Source organism: Neolamprologus brichardi, chromosome 1 (genome assembly GCF_056152115.1).
Source record: "Neolamprologus brichardi isolate AB-2024 chromosome 1, ASM5615211v1, whole genome shotgun sequence".
NCBI lineage: Eukaryota > Metazoa > Chordata > Actinopteri > Cichliformes > Cichlidae > Neolamprologus > Neolamprologus brichardi.
The window spans coordinates 19365019-19384358 of NC_142104.1; the positions used below are offsets into that span (position 1 = coordinate 19365019).

The window sequence follows — 19340 nt, forward strand, 5'->3', positions numbered from 1 at the left end:
TAAGTGTGACTGTGATAAAGACGCTGGCTCTCCATCCAAGGCGTTGTTCAACAGTCTTGTAACCCGAAGATTTACATACAGCTTTAATAGCCCAGCTCTTCATCCAAAACACATCAGCGCACATGTAGATGCGAGGCACAAGTCAGCGGTAGATGTCACTTTCTGTTTCCCTTTGATCAGTTTCACTCACCTCAGTACTTAAACGTGAAGCTGACGGGGGAAATTTCGCATCATCAGCAATGTGGCTGCGTTTGGGTAGTTGGACAACGTGCAGACAAACCTCTGAGCCTCCAGTTTGTTTTAATCAGCTGTTACCTAAGCTTTTTTGGATGCTTCCTTATTAACACATGGCAAATTTTTCCAGTCGTGGTCCTCTCAGAGACTCATCTCCTCCCAGGCATCTTCTTCTCAAACTTCTTCTTTGTGATTTTGGAGTATTTTTTTGATCAAATATGATGAAAAATATTAATAAAGACTCAACTGGTTGGTTAACAAAGAACATTGTTACCTTTTCAGTGCCCAACCTCTGGGTGTGGAACCTGATTTAACGGCGGACATGCTTTTTGATCATAGTTAATGACTTCTAAATGAATTGTTTGCCACTTAGTTTTAATAGATACATAAGCAAAAACTGAGTTGCATCATTTTCACTTATCAAATCATTATTCACAGCACTGCAAAACCAACCAATGTTTTGCATGAATGTGCAGAAAAACGCATCAGAACTACACTGGATTTAAAAAAAAAAAATTAAAATTGCTAATGTTTATTCACCCTCATTTGTAAGAGATGTAGAAAGAAAAAGAAACAGAAGCTGAGTTTCATATAAAAGGACGAAAAAAAGACACATCAGTCTATGTGAAGCTGCACGGCATTCTGATCAGCTGAGGGTAAAGAGGAAGGTGCACACCAACAAAGGCATATGAGCATTTCTGAACATCTGTTTAAAGGAAAACCAAAAAGGTAATGTTTGCCATAACAGTGACACCGTTTATATATTTAATCCAGCGTGGTGAAATAATGAAGCGATGATCAGCCACAGTACGTTGTTGGAACAAGGTCAACAGGAGTTAAAAAAGGTCAATTGCCTAAGCCTGCATGTGAGTATTAGGGCGTATGACAATACGACTGTAGAGTCAGTAGACACTCGTGCCACAAGTACATTTTCAATAGTGCTTCAGTCTGTAGAGGAGCACTTCAAGGTGGCACGTGTCGTTCAAGTCACAACACTGCAAGAACTAGTAAATACAAGGACATGAAGACACGTAACACTTACATCAGCTTACCATTTATCAGCTGCACTCTGACAATACTGTCAGGAATATAGAAAATTACGTTTGAGTTTTTAGTGGAGGTACAATTATTGTCAACACCTCTCTAAAAGCCTTTCAATAATAAGCACATAAATACTGTTTATGGGGGAACAGAAAGAAAGAAAAAACAGCACAGTCCTTTTTCCTTAAAATGCATCATGGAAACAGCTAGTGAAGGTGATGAAGGTGTAGGGAGGCTTTCTGATCAACCCAGCTAGTCTCCGAGTCTTGTGCCTTATACAAGTTCTCACTCTAGTGGTCTGAACATGAACTGCAGCTGACGGCCACACTGAGAGGAAGAAATGGCTAAAAGCTGCACTGTTTTTGCTTTTGCTGGTGTGGTCCGAGCCTCGATGACAGTGACTGCTTAGAAGCGGAAATGGATCGGGAGCTTCTTACTTCCAGAAGCCGTTTTACAGTCCGAAGCGGGCGGGGGTGCGTCTGGGTGTCATGGGGACCTCTTCTTTCCTTCCTGGCGTGCAGATTTTCACCGCCCTGAATCAGGAGAGAGAAACAGGTGCAGACAAGTTACTTCCTGTGGCAACATACACAACAAGAGCTTTATTCCTTATTGCGGTGTTTGGTCAACACTGATTGTTTCCTACTCTGGGTTAAAAGAGCTGTTTTTTTTAAAGCTGCATGAAGAGGAGAATGAATGAAAAGACAGGGCGGTGTGTCTCTGTGAAGAGTGTTGGGACGTAGAGCCTGACGCCTCTGACAGTGCAATCTATCATCTTTAATTACAGCAGTGTGACACTGACACTTCTCTCGTGCCTCCCTCCTGCTAACACACACACACACACACACACACACCTGCAGCAATTACAACAATCAGGCCATAACCTCCTTCTGTCAATCTGTCCCCGCTCTCTGGCTTACCGGTCACTTTGGGAGAAAATGTTGTGCTTCCCTTAACACACACGCATCCAGTAGCTCCATTAAGCTCAATGAACATGAATGTCTGACTGGTGGTGCATGTTTTATAACAGTGATACGCTTTTTTTAGTGTAGTGTCAGATGGCCCACTGACCATTCCTAAAGGACTAAATATATCTGAATACTTGATCTAACATGTTCCAGCTAATTTTTAATGTTCTGTAAAGTTTTAAAATGTAATCACTGCTGACTGGTGTGCAACTGCACGATATGACAGATAACTACATCTATTGGTGCACTCAATTAGATTTTTACCACATGTTCAGTTTGTCTAATAAATATTGTTTGTTTATTAAATGCTCCCCGCTCTCAAACAGCAGAAGTGGTAACTTGAACCTGCTGGAAAGTGCAATTTACACTTTAGTATTACTAAATGCTTTTCAACCTAATGTGTCAACAGGAATCTGAGACTTTTCTTTTGAAATGTATTTAATATTTAGGGGGGGGGAGGGGGGGGGGGAGTAGAATTCATAAGAAGACCAAGCACATTACAGAATAAAACTGTCAAAATCTCTATTTCTGAAAACATATAAGACCATCCAACCACTTTCTTCTTCTGTCTTCATGTGAGGTGCAGGGTACACCCTGCAGAGGTTGCCAGTCTGTTGCAGTGCTAACACAGACAGAGAACCAACAAGTCACACTCCATTCACACCTCAGGTTAATTGAGAATCGCTGATTCACCTGACTCCGTGTATACTGTGGGAGGAAGCCACACAAGGAGAACATGCAAACTCCACACAGAGAGATGGTGCTAACCATTGCAAGGCTACATTTGCAGAGTTAAAACTTGTTGCGTTGTCTCTTAAGCATTTCATATAGAACAAACACACAGGCTCCAATCACACTGTAACAACTGGTATGATGGCAAAAACACTCAATGCTCCCCATTTATACACAACACAAGCAACAGGGCCGTTTACTAATTCACAGCAGTGATCTGCGCTGCTGAGCAGGGAGACGGGTGATAAGCAGCTGCCACTCAAAAGCACGCCCGACAACATATTTCATCCCAGTCACACTGAACTCAAAGAGGAGACGCTCGTGAGGCCCGCCAGAGGACAAAGACAGCCACGAGCCCAGGAGAGCCTTCAACTTCATTATCACACGCCAAGCTTCCTCTTCTTAAATCTGATTCTTAATCCTATACCTCGAGTGTGATTATTTTCAACATATCTGTCACAGATGTGGCCACACTAAGCTCGAGACAGAAAAACCAGCTGATTAATTAACAATAAAGGGACTTTTTTAAATTTGTCTTTATAACCCTATTTCTCTATGTAAAGCTCGGAGATGGGTGTGAAATTAATTTTTTTGGTCTAATTTGAAAATGAACATTCCCCTCCTTTCTCTGTTCTGCTATGGCACAATTTAAATTGCTGCAGTAATGGGGGTCAGCCAGGAGTCAATATTATTTCTTTTTGTCTCGTCTGGAGGGACCAGAGGTGAGAAAAGCTCATCATGAAGAGTGAGAAAGGTGGAGTAGAGGGAGGGAGGGAGAGGTGGAGATAGGGGATTGGCAGCAGGGTAGGTAAATTAAACGTTTCTAATCTTGACTGTGTATGGAAAATGAGGGCCACAGGGAACTATTGTTGGACGAGGCCCGTGTAGAGAACCAAAAGGAGGGGAGATTTGTTGCCGCCTTACCTCACGCTGCCGGCGTTGTTCTTCTTCTCCTGCTCTTCTCGACGAGCTCGCAGCTGCTCCTCGGCCATGGCCATCTCCTCCTCCATGTTGGTGATCTCCTCCTTGGCCCTGCGACGGTTCTCCTACAAGTCGAACACGGACAAATGGTTTAAAAAGAAGAATACAGAAATGTTTACATGCACAAGTCAATGTTAACATGTTATTCTAAAATCAGTGCTATTAACAGTCTCCGCTCTTCTGAGAAGAGAATTTTATGGTGCAGGTAAGTCTAGTTCGTTTCACTTATAAATCTGTCTTTCTGCCTGAGGATATTTCCAGGTTGGAACAAGAGACTCCACCTGTCTACTTCTGCCGCTTATCCAGAGGGAGGTGCCGGACCTCATTCTCCCAGGCCAACTTCTCCAGCTCATCCGGAGGCACTCCAAGGCATTCCTGAGCCAGCTGAGATGTTAACTTTTCCAGCATGTGCTGCTCTGCCCCGTGGGCCTTCTTCCACTAGGGCCAGAAACACCTCACCTGGAAGGCGTCCAGGAGGCAGCCTCGTCAAATGCCCAACGCACCTCAACTGGCTGGTTTCGATGTTGAGATGTAGCAACTCTGAGTCCCTCACCGCGTCTCTATTCCCCAGCCACCTTCAGAGGACGCTCATTTTTGCCAATTGTATCCATAATCTAATTTCTTTTGAGCTTGTGTTCATAAGGTGTCAATCTCACGCCTCCCTATCCCCTCACTTGTGAGGCCCGCACACAGAAACTCCTCCATTTGGGGCAACAGCTCATCCCCTAATCAGAGTGAGCAATCTACCCTGAGGAACATGGACTCAGACTTGTAGGTGCTGGATGCTGATTTAGCTCACTGGTTGAGCAGGTGCCCGAATGCCCTACAGCTGAGATGCAGCGGGCCTGGATTCCAGTCTGACCTGCAGCCCTTGACTGCATGTCTTCCCCTGCTTTCTCTGCCCGTCTTTCTCTTCTCCTCTTTGCTGCTAAAAATATAAAATAAAGGTAAACCCTAAAAATAAATCTTTGGAGGTACCAATTCTTATCCCAGCCACTTTACACTGTAGTGGAAGCTGATTAGACCAAGACAACCACATCATCTGCGAAGTCTGTCAAAGTTGACACCACTTGGCTGCGACTAGGATTTCTATCCATAAAAGTTATGAACAAGGGCAGGCCTGATGGGAAAGGATCCGATTTACTGCTGGCAATGCAAACCAAGCTCTCACTACGACTGAACAGGGAATAAATGGTTCATAGCAACGCGGCAGTCAGCCTGTACTCACAGGATGCTCACAGGGACACGGTCCACAAAACACATGTAGACTGGTTGGGCAAACTCCCACGCTCCCTCACGCAACTTTGAGGTGAATAAAGAGCCAGTCCAGTGCTCCACAGCTAGGATGGAAACTACGTTACTCCTGAGTCTAAAAAACCTTTTTTTAAGAAAAGTTGCCACCACACCGAAAAGCTGTTAAGGACCACAGCTACGGGTTACAAGGTAAATCTGAGGGGTCAAAACAAAAACAACACAAAATTGTATTTTTTTTATATTTACACAGAATTTCCCACCTCTCCTTCTGACCTTCCTGTCATAGCTGCCTGCTCTTTCACCCCTTCCACAACCCCAGCATCCACCTGTATGCTGCTCCACCCATTTCTTGACTTACCTGTCTGCTTTTTCCAGCATGTTTGATGCTATAAAACATGGGTCCCAGTTCTGCTAGCCACTCTCCATCCACTGCAGTCACACACTGCATGTACTCCTGCAACACAAAGCACAAGTTAACATCAGCAACATTAAAAATCATCAACTGTTTTTTGCCAAAAATCTGCAGCAGTCAGTCTTCTTACCTTTGTGGTCATTACGAGCTCGTGGTAGATGATGTAGTCGGGAGTGTAGCCCATACCAAACAGGGAGCTGGTAGGATGGAGGTGACATGGCATACCTGTCCTCACATTCACATATTCCCCGATGCCCTGGGAGCAAACACATGCATAAATAAATTAAATGTTCAGGATCCTGGTTCCTGCAGTGTGCCTGTGTCTATGTTTGCACTATAAGGTCAGAGCAAAGCAGGTCATCAGGGCTAATTTGCTTCTCCACCTGGGTTGGACAGCAGGAAAATAAATTTAAAGTATATCCAGCATTACTATGATTGCTTGGGTTAGCTGCCTACACATAAGTCAAACTGAGAACCTTGATTATATAGTCATGATTTCAAATTTCCTTTCAGATTTTACCGCTGTATTAATGGGAGGCCAGGGGGGATATTTCACCACTCTGTAATTATGCTGCTATAAATCTGCCACAACCAGTCGCCACCAGGTGTAACATATTAACTGAAGGAAACCGTAAGTGAAGAAAGTACCTTGAGCTTGGCAGCCTGGTGGAAGTAAGCAGCACAGATGCATTTTCTGATGATGTCCCAGTCTGAACCACAGGATACCAGGTTCATCCTCTGCTGCACCATGATGTCCTTCAACTGGGAGCGTACCTCACGCACCTGCACAAACACCAGATTTATTGGAGGTAGACCCCAACAGACAAAACAAGTCCAACCTGGCTGCTTACAATTGTTTTAAAAATACATATTATTGCAATAATGTAACACCCTGAAAATCTCACAGGATTTAAACTTTGCCCAAACAGCAAACTTGACACTATTAACCATTAAAACTGCACAATATTCATATAACAGAGTTTACAAGTGCAAAGTGAATGAGAGAATAGGTGAAGCAGTGCAAGTCTGACCTTGCGCATGGCCTTGGTGTGGATGAAGTGCTCGTTGCACCAGATGCTAGAGTAATTGTTGTTCTTCCACTGCATGTACACATTAAGGTAGGTGAGGTGGTCACTCTCGGGGACTGAGAACTTCTCCCTCACCTGGTCACTCTCCTCCTCACGACCCTGTAAAATCGCACAGACAGAGTTTAATATTTAAAAGTGTTTATTAGTGTTTAAAAATGCAACAGCTAACCAGCGTGTATGGATGGAATTATGTTCCCCGCCACGTAGCACAGTCCAACATTCATTTTCTTCACTTTTTCCTTTACTTTTGTTTTTTTTTTAAGTCTCCACTAATTCCTGAGGGAATTATCAGACTTTTAAGCTGCTAGCCACCAACTGTGTCTGTCTTCTGTCTGGTACAGTGAATTAGCTTTTCCACTGAAAAGGCAACAACTAAAAATAATGCCATGAGGGTGCTAAGAGTGAGCCAGAACAGTGCGCGTCTGAGGCGGAAACGATACGAAAGGGAAAAAAAGGGAAAGCTTTTAAACTCCGAAGAGCTCCCTGGGCTTTATATGGACCAAAATATACTAAAACAGTGCAGATGTCAGGCTTTTGATGCGATTCTCATGTCATCATTTGCTTCTTAGAGCAAACCTTTTCACATTCAAGAAATCATGTGACGGCAGTTCATATTTATTTATTTTCGAGAAAAAAACAACACACATTCTTAAAAAATTTAAAAAAAGGAGTTGTACCTTAGGTCTGTAAAAGATAGCTGGCACAGACAACATGGAGACGATGATGAGAATGTCAGCACTGCAGCCCATGTCACAGGACACTATCAGCATCTTAGAGAGGGCGGGGTCAAGCGGAAACTCCACCATCAGACGTCCCGTTGGTGTCAAAGCTCCTGAAAGGATGACAGAGGACACCGTGACAAACTCAGCGTGTGTGCAATATAAACGTACATGACATGTAAAGAATGTAGGAGGGACAAGTATTAAGATGAGTGGATAAGCTGCTTTTCCATCAAAAGCCTGCTGGCGTAAGGGAGAAGGCAGCATTGTGTGACACTTATTTATCTTTCACTGTGAGAGAGTAGAATGAACTGCTGACAGCTGAGAATACTTGTAGGGGAAAAAATAGAGTGTGAGATCAAAAAACTTTGCAGTTTCTGATTTAAATGATTAGACGAAAGAGTCTAAGAAGCTTACGAGGAGGAAAAGCAGAGTAGCAGAGAAGCCAGTTTGGGGCAGGTAAGCCTTAATCAGAGATAATCTGCTGTTAACACACCATACAGGGAATCATCAAAAGTCCCCCCTTATCCCCAAATCCCTAAATCCCCTGGAATCTGGCTAAGGATGAGACCAAAATGAGACCCGACCAGTCAAATCAAACACAGGATCAGTTACTAGGCAATTACTCCACTGGCTAAACCTCACAACTGTCTCCTCCAGGCCTGTTTGCAGCGTCTGCACTATCAATGCAGCATCCTTTACAGAAGCCGGTCTCGTGCCCGTGTTTGGGGTGTCACAATCACTATGTATCAGCTCAAAGCAGCGCTCAGAGGGGAAATGCAATTCCTAAATACCCAATGTCCTCTGTCATCACTTCAGGAAAATGATTTATATTGTTTGGCCCTACTGGAAAAAACGACTGACCTGGGCTAAGTCCAGCCTGCTACAACAAATTTGGTATATAATTTTAAGTCCATTTAACACAAATGGAGGATACAGAAATAAATTTAGACTTAGTTTTATTTTATGTCATCACTAATCTGAAAATATAATGCTTTTTCTTTTCTTTTTAATTCATGAGCCGTGGAGTACCTGTATCAACAGCAGGTATTGAGTCTGAGACCAATCTATATACATCTTATATAGATAGTTTTTTATACATTAATCTGACAGTAACCCTCTCAATTAATCACTTATTTGTTTTGTCTATAAAATGTTAGAATATCATGGTGAGCAGTGATGGGAATAACAGCGTTACAAGTAACGGTGTTACTAACGGCCTTTTTTCAGTAACGAGTAATCTAACTAATTACTATTCCTATCGTTACAACGCCGTTACCGTTACCAACAAGAAAATGTGGTCGCGTTACTATTTTTCAACAAACAGACAGTTGAAGCTGTGTTCAGCTTACCGCACCTTATATCAGTTGCACGGAAGTAGCTATAAGTAATCTGGGCACTACAGCTTTAAGCAGCTGCGCGCGCTCCTGCGGACGGCAATCCCGATCACTTTTCGGCACAACACCTGAAGCAAGGGGCCTAACAATCGCATGAGTGCTGCTATTTGACTGAGGAAGAATAAAGTAGTCGTGATAAGCCAATCACACAACCACTTCAAGATGACAAAGCAACAAGGTGACATATGCCAGTTTTTAAATTGTGCTGATACGCCACGTAAACAATAAATGCGCGCCGTTTTTTTTCCTCAATAGTTTCGTCACTACTATTAGATTGTACACTTTTTTTAAAAGTCGACATACTAGAAATCAATTTAAATGTTTGGAGAATTTCCGGTTGGACACTAGACACAAACCTGTGTTGTCCAAAGCTCCCAAGATCCAGAGCTGGTACATGGAGTTGAGCATGTTATCCTCAGGTGGTGGATCCATGAAGTGGAAAAGGAGCAAATCCTGAACACCCAGAGACTTTAACAGCAGGACTACATTGGCCAAGTTGGTTCTCTGGATCTCCGGTATGGTGGTGGTCAGCATCTCGTTCTTAAAGGCGCTCTGAGTGTACAGCCTGTTCGGGCGGAGGAGACACAGAGAAACGGTCAAACTGGTTTGCTTGTTTTTGAAGCAAACTGAGAGCTTGAACGGAGAAGATGAAATATGCTCATCTTATTATGTGGACACACGTCATTAAGAAAGTACCAAGCATACAGTCAGGTCCGTAAGCTTTTAGACTGAAACAAGCCACTGCTGTGGATTTTAAAATCACACAGTCAAATAACTGAAAGGCAGACTTCCAGCTTTAATTTGGAAGATTTTCATTATTTATTTATTTTTTTACATGAACTGCAATTACAATTCAGTCATTTTCACACAGTTTGAAAATGTTTCCTTTTCCCTTCTCTTCCCATGATTTGGGAACAAGTTAATTTTGCTTTTATCTGTTAAATTTTTTCCTAGAACTGTGCTCTTTTAAATGTTTTATGGCAAACTCTAATCTGGATTTCCCATTCTTGACTTTAAACAGTGGTCTGCACCTCATCAAGGAAACTCTTGATACCCCCACCTACTTGATGGTGTTTTTGACTTTGTTAGATGTTGTGAAGCTGCTGACCTGGTCAGTATAATCATTATTTTTAAGAACAGCAAATTGTTGATTTGACCCCTCCTAAAGTTTCTGCTGTCTCTTAAAGGTTTATGTAGTTTTTTGTTTTCAGCCTAACATCCTTCAGTCGTTAAACCACGAGGGAACAGGCCTCAACCGGTCATGATACTCCTTTCAGTGAACTTATTCTCTAACTTGGTCTCGAATTCCTAAACAGTTATTGCAATAATTTTATCAAACCCCTTGAATTAAAGCAAAAGTCTACATTTTTATCTTATTGAAAGTCCACTGTGGTGATGTACAGAGGCAGAGAAAGTGTCACTATCCAAATATTTATGGACCAGACTGTAGAACGACTGCAAAGGGAAACTCCATAAGTTAGAATTCAGGGAAACTTCCTGAGCATGGGTTAAAGTATCTCTTTCAGCAATTACTGCAGTCTGGTGTAGGTGCTTATAATTACAGGATGATTTGAACATTGAGGGATTTGAGCGTGTGTGGGGGCCTACTGCAGGCACCCACACACGCTCAAAGGATCTTTGAACAGGGAATTCTCCACACGAGCTGAGTAAATCACCGTGAATCTCTCTGTGCGCTCTCACATCCGCAGCTGCTCAAACGCCTCGACTTTCCATGTAAAGCTGTTCCAAAACCGATTCTTTGTATATTTTTGTGAGCTTGTGTGTTAAGAGCAGGTGGGTAGGATTTATCTCAGCATACGTGGGCCTCACAGCTCATTGCAAATACAAAATGCTTCACTATGTGTAGGCACGTCAGCAAGTCTCTATAATATGTTATAATAAGTTATAATATATCCAAAGAGCGGGAGGTCAAGTAAAACCTCTAAAAGGATCTCCTTTCCTGCCGTACAAACAGTCAAACTGCATGAAATCCTCCAGAGATTAGGCTTCTGGCACTCTCCCTCCTTTGCTGCCTCTGTCTGTCTTGAAGGCATGGCCACAACACACATGAACACAATTTGTGAACACATTAACAAACAGTTCAACCAGAATGATGCAAGCTTTTTAGACAAGCAGGAGCAGAATAAAAGCCTGACTCTAACCCCGGGTGGTTTGTTTCTGAATATGTGCCATTCAGCCAAAAATACATTTACAATTGTAATGTGGAACTGGATTGCACGTAGTTACTGTGAGAGGGTTTTGAAACAGGCAGAATGAGAATATCTTCCCTCTTAAAGGATCAAGAGACTTTCAGTATTGAAAACAAAAAAAAGCCTGAGTTAAAAAAAACAAAACTGCTAAAACTGTAAACTATGCACTAATTCCAGCTCAGAAATCCTGGAATGTGCCATGTGAATGTGTCTGCACAAATACCAAGTGTGCATAAAGCAGACAAGGGCCTGAATATTACCTGTAACATTGCCCTGGTCCTGTACGTCCTGCTCGACCAGCACGCTGGTTGGCATTAGCTTGGCTAATAGGATAAACCTGGAGCGCGTCCATTCCAATGCGAGGATTAAAAACCTTTTGAATAGGGAAAAAAAAGGGAAGTAAATATCAATGGTGTCACTTTCCTTAAATACTGTACAGTAATAAAAATATCTTCAGCGGGATTGAGCTACCTTAAGTTTGCAATAGCCTGAATCCACAACAAACATGATGCCATCCACAGTGAGGGACGTCTCTGCAATGTTTGTAGCGACTATGCATTTTCTCACACCATCTGGAGCCTAGCAAGCGACGAAAGAAAATTAATCAGCTGAAGGTTATTAGTTTGCGTAAAATTTTTATTTAAATTAATTCACAAGTGATAAAAAACCTTCTGGAAGATCTTGGCCTGGAGGTCAGACGGAAGCTGAGAGTAAATGGGAAGCACAGCTAGAGGAGGAGCATTTTCCAAGTCTTCCAAACGCTCCACAATCTGATCCGATGTCACCTGCAATAACAAGGAAATACTTAAAACTTTACCAGACTCTAAAGCTAAGATATTTCCTCTATGTTTTTATTTTAGTTTAGTTATTTTAGTTTTCCATGTTCACAAAATTGATTCAGTTAGTTTTCTCAAAAATTTTGCTTTTCTCTTTTTTTACTAAAACTAGAATAACTTTGGTGAGAGCACACAAACCAAAACAATAAATAAAAAATTATATATATATGTATCACGGTCGTGTTGCTTACTTCAATGTCCTCTTGCCCAGGCATAAAAATGAGGATGTCTCCCAACAGCCCACTGAGGTGAATCTGCAATGCTTGCTTCACAGCTGCCTCCACGTAGTCCTCCTGAGGTGTCTACAAAGCACCAGACACAACAAATCACCCAGACTTTTCATAATATATGAACTAGTTGTATTTCATAAACTGAAAGCTTCATGTTGAGGTAAAAATATGGCAACCTAATTTACGTTTATTACCCGTATAATACAAGGTTCACAGATAGGCTCTTATACCCGAAATAAGGAATAAAAACATAAACATACCTTGCTAAACAAAATGTCAACTGGAAATGTTCTCCCTGGAATATGGAATATAGGTACGTTGCCAAAAAATGATGCAAACTTGTCAGAATCCATGGTTGCAGACGTAACTATGAGTTTCAAATCGGTGCGCCGAGATACAACCTGATAGGAAAAGCAAACAGAAGTGAAGAGCTTGCTTTACATCATCGGGTATTCTTCTCATAAAAGTATGTCGTACCGACCTCACGTAGCAGACCAAACAGCACGTCAGTATTCAGTGAGCGCTCGTGAGCTTCGTCCATTATAACAGCACTGTAGTGGTCCAGGTCCGACTCCCTCAGTGACTCCCTGAGCAGGATTCCATCTGTCATGTACTTTATCAGAGTTTTCTCAGATGTACAGTCCTCAAATCGGATTGCGTAACCAACCTAGAGGAAACATTGTCAAAAGAATCAAGTGAAACTGGAAAAAAAAAGAGAATGACCACCAATACTCCTGTTTGACATGCACAGATATTAATTTTAATAAAAATGAAGGGGGGGAAGCAATTAAAGCAAAGATAGTACCTACTGACAGAAGTAAAACAGAATTATTTTAAACCCTCTAAAAAATAGGTTCTCCCTTTACCTACTACTATTTTTCAGCACTTGAAGTTGATTATTTCATTCACTGCCACATTCCAGGTCGCTAACAAACCTGATATTTTCCTCTTGCCCACTAGATGGCAGTGTTACACAGAATATGCAAGATGGCTCCAGTGTGTTGGCTTTACCTCCTCTCCGAGGTTGGTGCCGATCTCCTCACTGACTCTCTTGGCCACGCTCATGGCAGCCACTCTTCTGGGCTGAGTACAACCCACCATGCCATATCTGGTGTAGCCATCCTCGTGCAGGTACTGGGTCAGCTGGGTGGTCTTCCCACTGCCGGTTTCCCCAACAACAATCACTATGCTGTTGTCCCTGCAGTTTGCAGTAAACACAATTAAAAATTGAAGGTTATACTCAAAGAACTCATCTCAGTTTTAATACGGGTTTCTTGTGACTAATTCCACCATCCATTAAATAGTAAGCAAATCAAATGAACTGCTTAGTTGATGAGTATAAACAAATATTTGTCCAAACAGCCAATCACCCACATCCCTCTGTCTTTTAATGTCAAACTCATTTTAAAGGTGGAGAACAATCAACATAGTCTTGGTATCAATACCTTATGATATTAAGAAGCTGCTGTCTGACTGCAAAGATAGGCAGGTACTGTCTCTGCTCCAGAATGCTCTTCTTCTTAGCAAATTCACTGCTGGCCTCGCTCTTCTCTTTCATGTGGTCTGCAAATTTTTGCTCTGCTCTGTCAAGCAAACAACAACAAAAAATGAATACAGTAGATCAGACAAACACTAGACTTCAATGCTACAAGCCAGATTATTAATAAAAGAGAAAATGTCTGTCAGCTCACCTGTAATCTACTTTGCCGTCCTCTCCTACAGCTTTGCCCCCTGGCATGTCTTCATCCTCCGTCTTCTTAATACCCATGATATCCCCCAACTTGGTGCCCGCCAATTCCCAGTGTTTGTGCTGTGCCTGAAAACATAATTAAGGGCAGGTACACATATTCAGATGAGAAAAAGAGTGAACACAGCATCTGGTGTCAGAGTCATCCAATAGTTTTGCCTCATTAATGATTTATTCCTCACACCGACACGGATTAAAATATTGTGATTATTCATTTAATGAAGGAATGTTAGACAACAGTATCATAAGACATGCGTCTGTAAGCCTATCACAATTTATTTACACATTAATTTCATTTGTTAGAGATTTGGATCGTATGTGGCTTCCTACACAACTGTGCAATACCAAACTACACAATGTATATGACACCTTGCACAATAATAGGGCATTTAATAGATTACATTATTACAATCAGGAATCTGTAATATGATCATAGATCTGTTATTATCATATTATTATTATATAATGTATCTACTGTGCAACACTTTCAGGCATTTCAGATGTCTAGAGTCTTTATTTTGTAATTCCATGAGGCAGGTGTCCCATCAGTCCCATGTTCATTCTGCAGCATGACACAACAATCCCAAAACCAAAGCCAGTTATAAAGAAATGTCTTCAGTGTTCAGAAGGGCAAGGAATCCTGCAGCAGCTTTACATACTTTTGCACACTAAGTTATATTGTGCATTGCACTAAATGCCATCACCATTCTCAGACTGAACCAGCATGAAGTCTGAGGCAGGGTCACTAAATCCTTTTCTGTGAACCTGTCTGAGTGGAATTGCATGTCCAGCATACCTTCTTTCTCTCTTTCTGCTCACGATGTTTACGGACCAGCTGGCTGCCCTTTCTAGAGATGATGGCCATATCAGAAGTAGGATCTTTCACAGGGATGACAGGTTCTGGCTGCGGGAGGACAAACACACACATATTGACACTAAAATTGCTAAGAAATTCCTCAAGCGTAATCATGAGACAAATATAACATCTCAGAGATTGAAAATGTTAATGATGAGAGGCTTTACCTGTTTAGTGAAGACTATTCTTCCATCCAGGAAGGGAGGGACCAGGTTATGAACCAGCAGGTGAACCTTGGCGGCATTGTCCTCCTCAAAATCTTCATCCACTTCCAACCTTTGCACCACACCACTGGTCAGCATTCGATTGGTCTCCCACCGTTCGTTATCCTTTAACGAGAATCACAGCCTCTTACAAAGGTATACCCACACAAGATCACCGCCCCATCTCGGTGTCTTAGATCTTCTTCTTCCCTTTCTCTCTCTGTCCCCGCCCCCCGTCTTGCCACCATGGTTAGCAGGGCTTTCAGCTGCTCTGCTCCTCGACTCTGGAAATATCTCTTCCTTCTCTCTCTTTAAGACCCAACTCAAAACTCACTTGTTCAAAATAGCTTATCCCACATAACCTCTCCACTCTGCTATTTTAAATTTGTTTTATGATTTATTCTTTTATGATTGTGTAAACTGCTTGCTTTTATGTTGCTTTTATTATTCTGTGTCCCTGAGTGTTCTGAAAGGCGCTTTCAAATAAAATGCATTATTATTATTATTAAAAGACATACACACACACAAAGATCACCTGCATGCTGTGGCAAGTCATGTATACAGATACACAGAAGATTTGCCACTGCATGCAGGTGTACAGTTCTGATTTTGGTAAATATTAAAGCAGAATGGTTGTACCTCATTGATCTGTCGTTTCTGGGCAGATATTCTTTTTTGAGTCTGCTTCTGAAGTATCTGCTCTCTCTTCTTTATGTAGTCGTCAGAGGTGGAAGTGAAAGGGTTGTGGAACTCATCATAGCCTTCATCCATCATGTACCAGTCTCTGTCAGCTTGCTGTAATTTCAGTTAAATAATCAGATAACAGAAAAAAAATGCTTATGTATGAGGCATGAAGGAGTGATAATTTTGTACTCACCTTCTGGTCTTCCTCCCACTGTTCTTTCTCGTCCTCATTATCAAACATAATTCCTGCACCACCTTCTTCTTTCCTCCCTGAAGAAAAGACAAAGAAATTAAATTTCTCCGGCATACTATAAATGTTGAATGAAGGTTCAATTTAGCTTCTTTTTTTTTAACAGTACCTTTTCCTTGTGATAAACGAGGTGTGGACCCCAAATGCTTTCGGTCATTGGCCCATTCATTATACTTATAGGATGGGGTAGGCAGGGGCGTGTCGTCAGGATAACGACCTGATCTAACTGATCTAAAAGCAGATAAATGGGATGTTAGCATCGAGTGGCAGTTAAGCATTTCAATCATATTTACAAAAGCCTCTGATGAATCTAAGAAACTGATGATAACAGTATGATCATAACACTTGGTGATACAAAAAGGTGATACGCAGCAAAGAGCTGCAAATTTTATTTTTTATAAAATACAAATAGCCACGCTGCCAAATAACATTTAGAGCTGAAAATAATTCTAAATGCAATTCAATATCTTGTATTCTGTGTGGGGTTACATATATAATATCAGTTTTGATCAGTACAAAGAAAGAAATAAAAATTACAGGTCCTGAGTCACAAAAATTTAAGCTACAATACACGACAGTTGCTCACCTGTCCCTTCTCTCACTCTCTCGGCCAGAGCGTTGGCTTCTTTCCGAGCGGTCGGACTCTCTGTGAGACGGGGCAGGGGAAGGAGATTCCCACTGGGAATGCCTTGAGCTGCCAAAACCACTGTCATCCTCATCCCAGTTGGAGCGGGAGGGAGTGAAAGAATCTATGTAAAAACAAAAGAAGGTAAGTGATCAAGTTGAATACACAACATTTTGTACATGGCAATAAAACAAATTCAAATAAAAGCAAAACAACCTCTGGGACGACTCTGTGGAGTTTGGGGTTCATCTCTCTTACTGCCCCGGCTGATGCGATCAGACCACCCATCCCTCTGTGAGCGCTCACTCCTCTCACTGCGCTCCCAACGCTCCGACCGACTGCTGCTGCTGCCACGACTATAGCCGCTCTCGCGGTCATCTAACAGACAAAAGCAAAGGAATCTCAGCATCCTCAACTGATCTAATATTTGCTTTCATTATCACCTGATCTACAATGTTAAAAAAACAAAAACAAAGGAATATCCAGAGTTTTGAGTGGTTCTTTCTTACAAATACTAAAAAAAAGGAAAAAAAATATCACACTAAAATCATGATGGATGGACTAAAACCAAAAGTCAATTTTAATGACTATTAGAAAACCAAATGATTTATGGAGTCACCTCTTTCACTGCGTCGGTCTCTGCCCTTATCTCTACTCCTTTCTCGGTCTCTCTCTCTGTTTCTGTCCTCTTTAGAGGAGGCATAGACTCCATGCTCGCGCCTCTCCTTCTCCCTCTGCTGGTGTCTGCGTCTGAACTCTTCGCTGACCCCTCCAGGGTTTGAGGGCGTCTCTGAGCCAGTCACACGATACTTCCTGCTAGCGAGACAAAAATAAAAGATTCTTAATTACATTATAGGATTTCTGATGAGAATTCCTCAGTCAAGTACACCATGACTTTTTGCTCTCTGCAACATTTTCAAGTCACGATCCCATATACGAATAAATTATAAAACAGCACATTGTAAAAACTTTTTCCACAAGCCACAATGAAAGCTTTTTAAGCTCATAAAATGAATGGAATACCTTTCTATCTATTCTTTGTAGAGTGTTCACACTTACCTCTCTTTTTTAGCAGTGCTATTGTTATCACTGTCTTCTTCATCAGATCCAGAGTCACTTTTACCTTCCTCCCAGTCTTTGTACGAGGAAACCTTTGACTTCTTGCTACTTCTGTCATCACTGCTAGAATCTGCTTGTTCCTTAGTCTCACGCTCCTTCCTTTTCTGTGCTGCCAGAAGATCCAAGCCCAGTAAAGATGTGCGTGGAGTGGGTGCCCGAAATACATGGGGCTCTGCAGCAGCGCTCTTCTTCTTTACAATCAGACCTCCAACTTGAACGGTCGGATCGGATCCTTCCAGCCTATGCATTGACACGTCATCATCCATTATCTGTGAAGACGTTATGATATGAGAAGGAGTGCTAGTAATCTTTGCTGGTGATATCACCATTGATAACATAATTACATTCTATCTCAGGTTTTTTTGCATATTTATTACACTTTTATGTTGCAGATCATCAAACTAAATTTTAAATGATGATTTTACTTATTAAGGAAAAAAAGTTAACCTGGTCCTATGTGAAAAAGTAATTGCCTCTTAAATATAACAACTGTTAAGAACTGCAATCAAGTGCTTGTGATAACTACTAATGAGTCTTTCACATCATCCCAGAGGAATCACCGTGCCCACACTTCTGTCCAAAACTGTTTTAATTCAGCCACATGGCAAAGCATCTCGATTGGATTCAACTCTAATCGTGTGTATTTACTCGGGTTATATTTACCAGGAAGGAGACAAATACTTTTTCACAGCACTGTATCGACAGGCCGTCATTTCACAGTCATACTCAGAGTCCAAGCTAGGCTCCAATCAATAATCCAAAACACAGAGTAATAACATTTAAATTATTTACTTATTGACCGATTACTGATGTTTGAAAAAAAAAAAAACCCTCCAGGATATGAAATAGCAATAATAACTTTTTACCCCGATCCAAAATAAAATAAATAAATCTTTGGTGGGAAATAAGTCACATATGTATTAGTACCTATCACAGTAATAGTATCAAAACCTAAGTTGAGGTTCCGCTGTAGTTGGTAACATGCTTACGTAAGCTCTACGCATAATATTTAAGCAGCTAACATTGCTCCATAAAAGAGCTCGTGGGTAAGAGTTTCATTTAAAAAACTAACTATCACGTACCTCAGACTGAGCGGCTAGCCTCGGCTAGCCTTCGAGCTGCTAGTGTCCAGACGAGAAGGCGCAAAAATGCCGCGTGTTTCTGTCAGCGTAAAATACAAACACTCTCACATGAACGTAAACATCTGGGACGAACTTATGGACCACAAAATGAATCACAAAACCACCACTAATGGCGTCAGAGAAAACGATTAACGATCGGTTTTCGTAAACTCAACGCGTATGTTTACAGATGAGGGAGCAGCCATTGCAATCCCACAATCCTTCTTCTTCTTCTTTGTACGGCGATACCAAACCGTACAACTGAAAAAGCGCCGCTTCTGGTTTGAAGGGATTACAACATCTCTTATGTGTTTTTTTTTCTATATTTTATGTTCAGAATCAGAATCAGAAAAGGGTTTATTGCCAGACGTTGAGCAGATTTACAACGTTAGGAAATTGCTGCGGTACTCAATGCGAAACATACTATAACACAAACACTTAAATAAAAAACAAAAAATAAATAAAAATCAGAAAAGTGCTAAGCCCCCATTAAGTAAAGGTTACATAACATCCCTTTAGCTTCTTTGGCCTGTATTGTTTTTCTCTTTCTAACCCCCCTTTAAGCTCGTATCCGTATTAATCTAGAAGTTCCTTTTCATTTATTTTCTACATGAGCTGTATCTAAATATATCATCC

At 41.5% G+C, this 19340-nt stretch overlaps 1 protein-coding gene across 3 annotated transcripts; it reads right to left on the bottom strand.

Moving 5' to 3' along the window:
* Window positions 1-576: 576 nt before the first annotated feature.
* Window positions 577-18947, bottom strand: dhx38 (DEAH (Asp-Glu-Ala-His) box polypeptide 38). Of its 3 annotated transcripts, none has more exons than XM_006780124.3 (27): window positions 18666-18947; window positions 17524-17852; window positions 17084-17277; window positions 16681-16842; window positions 16426-16588; window positions 15949-16070; window positions 15783-15859; window positions 15545-15700; window positions 14870-15031; window positions 14643-14750; window positions 13791-13915; window positions 13545-13682; window positions 13111-13297; window positions 12581-12766; window positions 12360-12500; window positions 12061-12171; window positions 11702-11818; window positions 11505-11612; window positions 11294-11406; window positions 9180-9388; window positions 7385-7539; window positions 6651-6806; window positions 6268-6402; window positions 5750-5875; window positions 5566-5661; window positions 3897-4018; window positions 577-1808 (listed from the first exon to the last, which is right to left on the bottom strand). In XM_006780124.3, the coding sequence occupies exons 2-27, from the start codon at window positions 17847-17849 to the stop codon at window positions 1727-1729; spliced, it is 3777 nt and encodes a 1258-aa protein (XP_006780187.2). In that variant the 5' UTR covers window positions 17850-17852; window positions 18666-18947; the 3' UTR covers window positions 577-1726. The 3 variants fall into 3 exon arrangements, with proteins under 3 accessions (XP_006780187.2, XP_006780186.2, XP_087695123.1); XM_006780123.3 differs by having other exon boundaries at window positions 17084-17280; XM_087838997.1 differs by lacking the exon at window positions 18666-18947 and having other exon boundaries at window positions 17084-17280; window positions 17524-17921.
* Between the last annotated feature and the right edge of the window lie 393 nt (window positions 18948-19340).